This window comes from Trachymyrmex septentrionalis, unplaced genomic scaffold (assembly GCF_001594115.1).
Source record: "Trachymyrmex septentrionalis isolate Tsep2-gDNA-1 unplaced genomic scaffold, Tsep1.0 scaffold29, whole genome shotgun sequence".
Taxonomy (NCBI): Eukaryota; Metazoa; Arthropoda; class Insecta; order Hymenoptera; family Formicidae; genus Trachymyrmex; species Trachymyrmex septentrionalis.
In genome coordinates, this window is record NW_017305451.1 from 2,222,348 (window position 1) to 2,231,109 (window position 8,762).

General features: G+C 38.2%; 2 protein-coding genes across 4 annotated transcripts in view; both read left to right on the forward strand.

Moving 5' to 3' along the window:
• The window catches only part of LOC108749477 (C3 and PZP-like alpha-2-macroglobulin domain-containing protein 8), a 9,726-nt gene extending 7,459 nt beyond the window's left edge, over positions 1–2,267 (forward strand). For 2 of the 3 annotated variants that reach the window (XM_018488236.1, XM_018488237.1), the window contains 2 exons: positions 1,228–1,472; positions 1,581–2,267. In XM_018488236.1, the coding sequence (XP_018343738.1) occupies positions 1,228–1,472; positions 1,581–1,811 (476 nt within the window). In that variant the 3' untranslated portion in view covers positions 1,812–2,267. Of the gene's footprint in view, positions 1–172; positions 385–491; positions 733–1,227; positions 1,473–1,580 lie in introns of all 3 variants that reach the window. The other variant, XM_018488235.1, reaches the window with a different exon arrangement.
• Positions 2,268–3,414: 1,147 nt separating this feature from the next.
• Positions 3,415–7,556, forward strand: LOC108749504 (transmembrane channel-like protein 7). Its single transcript, XM_018488274.1, has 4 exons — positions 3,415–3,821; positions 3,957–4,349; positions 4,704–4,945; positions 5,051–7,556. The coding sequence occupies exons 2-4, from the start codon at positions 4,172–4,174 to the stop codon at positions 6,914–6,916; spliced, it is 2,286 nt and encodes a 761-aa protein (XP_018343776.1). The 5' UTR covers positions 3,415–3,821; positions 3,957–4,171; the 3' UTR covers positions 6,917–7,556.
• Positions 7,557–8,762: the final 1,206 nt, after the last annotated feature.

Sequence of the window (8,762 nt, forward strand, 5' to 3'; positions counted from 1 at the left end):
AGCAGCGTATTGAGAGCAATTCGGTGTCTATGAACGTAATTATTTTCTTAAAATACGATAAGATATATTTTCCTTTTATTATAAATATTTACCTTCACATTTCTTTTTGTCTAGATAATTTTCAGAATTTTAAATTGTTAATTGTTTTATAATCTTTTTTGCGTTCGATAAGGCCGCAAACCTTTGAACACCCCTAACAAGCTACAGTACAAGTTTCATGCCGTGCGAAGCGGCTCGGTGCTGATCGACGTGAAAGCTATGAGCAATGGGCACATCGCGCTGACCGACCGGAAGGGCGAGTCGAGTCCCATGTACGAGATCATGCTCGGCGGGTGGGAAAACAAGGCGTCGGTTATTAGATACGATCGCAAACAGCCCGATAAGGTTCGAAACGATTTCGTTAATTCGTGCCAGATTAATTTAAGCGTTAAACGAAACGGCGTATTCAACGTACGATATGCTTTCACGTGGGAAATTTTACGGCCCGTTAGGTTCGCGTGGACACGCCGAATCTTCTCACCGATCGCGAGCACAAGAGGTTCTCGATCACGTGGCTCGAGGGCCTCATCACGGTCAGATCAGGCGGCCCAAGCGGCGCCGTCCTCATGGAATGGCGAGACCCGAACCCCATTGGCGTGAGCTATGTGGGGGTGCGCACCAGTTGGGGCGCGACCGGAAACTGGAAGCTCCGTTTCGAACATTATCCCGCAGTTGCTACCGCTCAAAAGAAATGTAATGATCTCTCTGAACGCCTCTGGCGATCCCGAGATCGGCGTCCTCTCTAATAGCGATCGATAAACTCGGGTCGACGCGATCTCGGGATCACCGAGCGATATGTTCTATTACGCTTGATTGCGACGTTAAATCTGTATTACACCTTCACGTACACGCATATATATATATATGTTGAAACCTGGCTTTAGAAATTTTTCCTGCAGAATCAAATTGCTTGAAGCGCTCAATTTTTTTTCGTTAATTTTGTTCACTTTATTTAAGCATTTTCTGATAACGCACGCTCTATTTACCGCATGGAATAAAATAACACTTTTGCACGCATATTGGTAAATTTTATATGGCTTGACTGGAATGAGGATGAAAGGGACCTGCATTTTATTATTTTTCGTTTACATCACTTTTTTATATTTTTCTTTTTTTTTTACGTCGTGCCAACGCAATGTTATGATTCCGTAACGTTTCATATTACTAAGTATAGGGACGTAATTATAGATCCTAGCACGACGCCGTCCGCGCCGGCGGAAGTCCGTGGACTCGACGCGGGAAGCGTGTGCTGGTGTGACGCGGCCGGAGGGATGGTACCGCCCGACGCGGTCGAGGGTGGACACGACGAGGAGCCTCTGTTCGTTGGTAGGGCTCATCACGAGGGTGCCCTCATCCCCGGCAAGGTGAAGCCCGGTCACTCCGTCTGCTACGTCGCCTGGGGCGGCGCGGAACATGGAAAAACTGATTACCAGGTGAGTAACAGATAGAGGTAGTCATAGAAAAACGTATAAAAGAACCGATTGGATGGACAAAGTGCGATTATTCCCAGTTTAAAAAATGTTTCCATTGCACTTCCGCAGGTCCTTTGCGGCTGCAAACCTACTTGGGTACCGGTAAATGGTGGCAACATCCCGCCGAATGCGATTCCAGGAGGCGAGACCGAAGATGGCGAGCCGCTATTCGTCGGCCGTGTACACCACGAGGGTACGGTGACCATTGGCAAGGTGCAACCATCGCACAACGTGTGTTACATACCTTACGCCGGTTCCGAGATCGCCTCCTCTGAATATGAGGTCATGGTCGGACAATAATCGTCCCGAGAGATCCTGCGGTTATGAAAAGAGAAATCCACAATAGGATTCGTCACCGACTTATTGGCAGTTCTGCGAAGAGGACAGCAAAGCTTCGAATTTTAAACGACAATTTCAACAATAATCGTATTATACGGAACTATCGTTGCGTTAAAAACGGAAAGATTGGAAAACGAAATCCTTAAATATTATAAATTTAGTAATATCTAAATCTCGTTTCTGGTTTGTCAAATTTTTTATCAACATTTTGTTTGTTTTTTTCATCTTATCTGAGCGAAATATGTGTTACGAAATTTATGAATAAGGAATCTCAAGTGTGCAAACTAGTCTAATTACATAATAAGTCGATTACTCTGAAAGATACTGTAGAACTGATCGATAAGCCGGAGATGTACTGTTCGCTATCGTCTACGCAAGTGTCTGCTTTTCGCACGGAATATAATTGCAGTCATGCTATAGGAAGAGAAAGCAAATCAAACGGCGATGTATGCGCTATATAGATATATAAATATATATATTTTTTAAATCGCCACTGGTTATCATCCGGTGAAAGTAATTGTTTCGTCGTTGCCCTATCAGGACGACGGTTTACAGATACATATTTTTATTCATGGTAGAGCTACCGTTTTCTAGCACAATATACGTATATGCTTCTCAAAGAGTATATTTTCGAATTATGTATTGTTATGACGAACAGATTAAACGTACATCCATGAAGTAAAGAAACCTTTTACTACTCTTTTATTGTACAGCAAAATCCCAAGGTAAGAAAAACCAGCAAAAAAGATACTATTTAGATAACAACGATGTAATACTATTTAGAATTATTTTAAGAATTATTTTAAAGTTTCAAGAATTGCGATTCTGAGAATTCGACATTTTCAATCGCAAAGATCAAGCGTATTAAAAAATTGATAATCTTATATAATATGAATTAAGATATTCAAGAAATAAATATTACAGTCACAAAATATGCATCAAAAAGATCTTAATCATAAAAAATAATTTTCCGAATTTTTAAAAAAATCTTAAAACCGTCTATATTTTTAAATTTTTGCTTTTTTTCTTTTATCTGAGACGTGTCTGTATTTAAAACCCGTTTACTGGTGTCTCTATGTGCACAAAGCGTGCATACAGAAACCATTTTAGTCACTACCAATTTATCTTATGTACCTTAATTGCATTAAAATACTTGGCTAGTTGCATTTATTTCACATTTGTTTTCTATTAAAAGGAATTTTTAATAGAATTTCTAATATTCAATACCTTTTTTATGCACTTGGCATATATTTTTTTCTTTTTTAAAGAGATTTTTTTTAGGAATCTAATTATTGTAACTGATTCGTTTTCAATTCCTTCGAAAGAATGCAATTTCTACCTCCGAAAAAATATGTGTATACATGGCTACGTTTACAGGCGTCGTATAATATCAACTCTAGAACTCTAAACATAGTACAGAACAGAACCAAAGCATCATGGACATAGCCATCAGAAATATTCGTGGACATGGCTAGTTGACGTCCTTTCACATTCATATTTTGTGCATATAGAGGCGCTAATGGACGAGGACCACCTAAAAGTGCAGGCAGCGGGCAATGTCTACTCTCGTCACTTCTCTCTCTCTGTGCTCGCGACGACTTCGTTATTATAGCCGTCTGCTTCGCTGGTGGTTTGACGTATGAGACAAACAGCAGGATGCCAACGTGCGGGCTCGCATCGATGAGCCCTCGCGACCTATTCTCGTCCGTCGCGATTTTGACAGAACCGAAGCGTAGGACGCGGTGCCGTCGGCCACGTTGATCAGGAGCCGCTTCGCGAGACCCCGACGGCGTGTGACATTTACATACATACATATATTTCACGACGTCGAGAAACGCGATGTGATACCAGCTGGGTCACGGCCAGAGAGATAATTTGTTATTCGGATTTCTATCAGTCAGTATCGATCGGCGGAAATTCCATATCCACGATTGCAAGAAATATCTCGTCTGATCTGATCATTTTGAATGTGTATGTATATATACGTATTATATACACACAGATATATATACATATATATATATGTTCTCTATTATTTTATGATTTGCCTTATAGTATCTTTGGGGGAACAATTCATTCATCAATAATTAATGTTTTTTTCCACAGTTATCGTGCTATAATTATTATCTGATGAACAATATGCTGCTTTCAAACAGTCTATGAAGGCTTAATAGGAGATTTTGGATCAAAGAGCTGATGAATTAATTATTAAAGTTATGCGTCAAACCATACGAATTGTTTGCCTGAATTAGATTAGGATCGTGATTTTTACACGTGACTGATCTCTTGGAATAAGATTAGATAAAAATTATATCCTAACAATGTCGGGTGGAGAGAGAAAGAAAAGAGGATGTGATCGGGGGCATGGATGGGAGGAGGCTGGTGCTGAATTCTATCAAGAAAGTTATCCAGCAGCCATGGAGGCGGATCTGCAACAGGCGCTGCAAAGAGATCCCTCGCATATAGCAACTTTACTTCCTAGCAAGAAATCTCGCGTTGGTAGGTTTACTCTGTTTTGAGAGACATTTCACAATTTTCTCTGTGTTTTAGTATTTATAGTCCATTCTTATTTCTATAAGTAGTATGTTAAAATGTTAATATGACTCTATGATTGGTTGATGATATTTTAAGACTATACTTAAAACTAATTAGCAAAATTAAAGGACTCTTTCTATACAAAATAAATAACAATAAATAAAGGGCAAAGTAAGAGTCAACACAACTGTGTTGTCAACGTGTGTTGACTCTTACTTTGCCCTTTATTTATTGTTATTTATACTTAAAACTGTTTCTAAAATATAAGAAATAAATAAAACCAAATAAATATCTCCCTTATACCTGTGTTTGATACAGCTACAGCAAAACGAATTCGTAATGACACAAAGACTACATTGAGGAGGCGTACAAGCACTAGATCTCGCGGTACCACGACTTCAAGGCGTATGTCGACTAATATACACGACGCGGCTGTGTCAATGCTGCCAGATTTATCAGAAAACTTATCCAACGAGGAGCGTACTTGGGAAGAGATTATGCAGATCAAGGCCATGCCCGTTTGCATGTCTCAGAAAATACAATTGAAGAACCAGTTACAGGTACTTTGGAAAATTTACATTTTAATGATAAATTGATGTGACTTGTAGCATTCATACTTTATCATATTTTTAGTTATTATTAATTAAATTATTCATATTTTTCAGAGTGCTACAAAGTTAAGACTTCAGGGTTTCGAGCAGCTAAAATGGCAGCGCAGGAAAGCTTGGCAGCAATTCCGCATTAGAATGAAAGAAGCTTATTCTAAGATGGAGCTGTGGAATGACAGTCTCAAGAAGATAGGTGGAAATTTCGGGATGGGCATAGTAGCGTATTTTTTATTTATCAAGTGGCTCATGTATCTGAATCTGCTTTTATTCGCCATTATATACTTGCTGATAGTACTGCCAGTGATAGTGCTGGAAGTACCGGAGAACGAAACGTGCTCGTCCAATAACGCTGCCAGCATAGCCTGTTGCTCCGAGTTGTATAGAAATAAGACCGATGAAAATAGCAGTGTATCTAAGATCTTCTCTCTTCTATTCTACGGTTCATATACGCATAAAATCTATGAGAGTGTAGGTACCAATTTCTATTACAATTCACCACTGTCGTACATCTGCACTATCCTTACTGTCTTCATTATTAGTCTGGTAGCGATCGTACGATCAGCCGCCAAAAGTTTCAGGGAGAGAATCGTGGAAGGTGAAGGCCAGTTTTATCGGTACTGCAATTTGGTATTCGGCGGCTGGGATTACTGTATTAACAATGAAAGATCTGCTTCCATAAAGCATAAAGCATTGTACAATGAGATGAAAGTGCTTCTGGAGTCGGAAAGGTTGGAGGAGGAGCGACGAAATCGCACACCAGAAGAGGAAACGAAACTGTTCTTCACACGTCTGTTTGTTAATCTAATAATTCTCACGGTATTGGGCGGCTGCGGCTTGTTCGTTTATTACATAATCGACTTTTCGTTCACTCAGATGTCGGCGCATTTGGCAAAGGATCACGAAATATTGAATCTGTTCTTCGAATTTCTTCCATATATATGTATTGTCATACTTAACGTAGCGGTGCCATTTCTCTTTCGCTATTTGGTCGCCCTGGAGCATTATAATCCATCGTACGTCGTTGAAGTGACGCTGTATAGAACCATGTTTTTTAGATTCGCTTCCCTCGCAGTTCTATTAACATCTTTGCATGCGCTTGTCGCGGACAAAATTCCAGACAACGAATGCTCCAATAAAAAAACTGAACAGCCACTATGCTGGGAAACGTTCGTGGGACAGCAATTCATCAAGCTTTACAGCACCGACATTTTTATTCAATTTTTCATGACGTTCTTCATCAATTTTCCACGGTCGCTGATTGCACGTCATACCGAGAACAAAGTTTTGCGCTTCGTCGGCGAGCAGGAATTTGACTTGCCCAAACACGTACTAGATATCTTCTATTCACAGACGGTCTGCTGGCTCGGCTGCTTCTTTGCTCCGTTACTACCCATGGTCGCCATCATCGGAACATTCTTGCTGTTTTACATCAAGAAATTTACTTGCCTAGTGAACAGTACACCATCGAATAAAATTTACCGTGCCAGTAGGTCGAATTGCCTGTTCATGTTCAATCTGTTGATCTCCTTTGTCCTGGCGATGATACCAGTTGGCTACTCCATCGCAAACATCATGCCATCGAAATCGTGCGGGCCGTTCCGAGGATTGGAGACCGTCTGGTCATTTTTAAGCATGACGTTTTCGCAATTCCCTAACTGGCTGCAGTCAACTCTATCCTTTTTAGGTACGGCTGCCTTCGGCATACCGGCGTTTGTCATTCTCTCTTTGCTTCTCTATTACTATTACGTGATGTGGTTGGCAAACAAGCACATGGTGACAGTATTGAAAAATCAATTGGTACTGGAAGGTCATGATAAACAATTCTTATTGAACAGACTTAGCGCTTTCATCAAGCAACAACAGGATCAGAACAAGTTTCACCAGGAGCAGGGTAATGAGTTAGGCACATTTCAACATGTATAAATAGTACGGAACTTGATTTCTTTATTCTTATGAATGTACAAATTTAGTGAAAACATTTTTAGTGTAATCATGCGGACCGATCGGTTCGAGTATGTATTGTTTTACTTGAGATTTTTATAGGTTTTACTTTTTATAGGTTTTACTTATGAAACGTAAGACTGTCGACTTTGTCTTCATTATATTATTCACGAGTGGCACTTATATAACAGTTTTTTGATATTCTACCGAATTGGGATAAAAGTTATACAGACAACAATGAGCGCGGACAATACCAAAAAGATTAATACGTAATTTACTTACATACTGCCTATTGCAGTGTCTTGCATTTTATATAAACTGATGTTTTTCAAGATTTGTATTACAGTCGCAATCACTGCCACAAACGTTAGTTTCCGTTAGTCTTTAGATCAATTTCGAGAACTTTCAAACGGGACATATCTCATATTTTAGGAAATTCAGTCTTATTTGTATGAAAATGCACATCTGAAATCAGGGTACAAAAGAAAAAAAAAAAGAGAGAAAATGGTATTCTACAAGTATTGTGCAATAGTGAGAAAAATCGTGAATTATTTAAATATTTATTAATTCTGTATAATTTCACGATATCTATAAATCGTAAACAAGTATAGAACCTCACACACGTAACATTAAAGAAAATCTACTTTAAAACATAATCTTCGGAAATAATATATTGCAGCTATATAATATATTATAGCTAATGTGATCATATATATGTCTAGCTTAAAGACATTAATATCCGTTTTCACTAACATAGATTAACTTTAATCTTGGTTCAACTTACTCTTTATCTTTTCCTAATTTTTAGAACTAGAAAAAGATGAAGAGTAAGTTGAACCGAGATTAAAGTTAATCTACATTGGTGGAAATAGACAAAAACGAGCAGATCGAATTTGCCTATATCTGCCATTTGGGCGGGAACCTTCCTAGTTCGCCTAAGGCTTCGTTTTCCCGGCCTCACAGATTTTAAGATCGAACAGGCAGGTACTCACCCGTCTGATTTATATATGTATGTAAGAAATAATTATATAAAGTGTATGTTTAGCTAAATATATGAAAAACGACAACAAGACTAACGTCCCTCTATAGGACGACGTACTTCCTCAACTTTACGAGTAAACATTAGAGAGCTTTTGCATGAATGAAACAAAGTGACATGCAGCGTACCTATTTTCTAGCGTAGTTCCTTAGAAATCTGTAATGTTACTGTAAATAGGTCCTCTAGAACCTATGAAAAGTTATTTTACTAGTGATGTCTATAGTAAAGCGTCGGGGAAAAGTCAGAAATATTTTATTATATTTATTATTTCATTACCGAGGCTTTAATAATTTAGGATATAGGAAACGAACGAATGTGTAAGAATTTTTATAATTCCATATGTATACATCTAGAATTTTTTTTTAATTGTAAAAGTCTCGTACCTCAGTATAGATAACGCCAAAGATAATTCAAATTGAGACTGTAATAAATTATTTATTTCGTATATCTATTAACGAGATTGTAAACGAATGTAGGATACTTTCATTCATTATCACTGACTCTACATAACACAAAGATAAAAATGTTTTCCATTTTAACATATGTTTAAATATCGATTACGTAAGCATCGTGCACACAATACACGCTATCACAAATCGATCTGATTCTTTGGCCTAAATAATTCAATGCACATATTGCGTACTGAAAAATGTATTTTGTAAATCTCACATTTGTATAACTAAGATAGCATGTATGGATGCTCAGATACATCCTTAACTTATTATAGATGTCATAAGCTATTTTGACGACACTATATAAATGCATTTAAAATAAAATTAAATATGAAGC

Bases quoted from the DNA above. Each gene is read 5' to 3' on its own strand.
- LOC108749504 (XM_018488274.1), top strand. From the start codon at position 4,172: ATGTCGGGTGGAGAGAGAAAGAAAAGAGGATGTGATCGGGGGCATGGA. The intron at 4,350-4,703 runs GTAGGTTTACTC...TGTTTGATACAG, and splicing joins TAGCAAGAAATCTCGCGTTG to CTACAGCAAAACGAATTCGT. The intron at 4,946-5,050 runs GTACTTTGGAAA...CATATTTTTCAG, and splicing joins AATTGAAGAACCAGTTACAG to AGTGCTACAAAGTTAAGACT.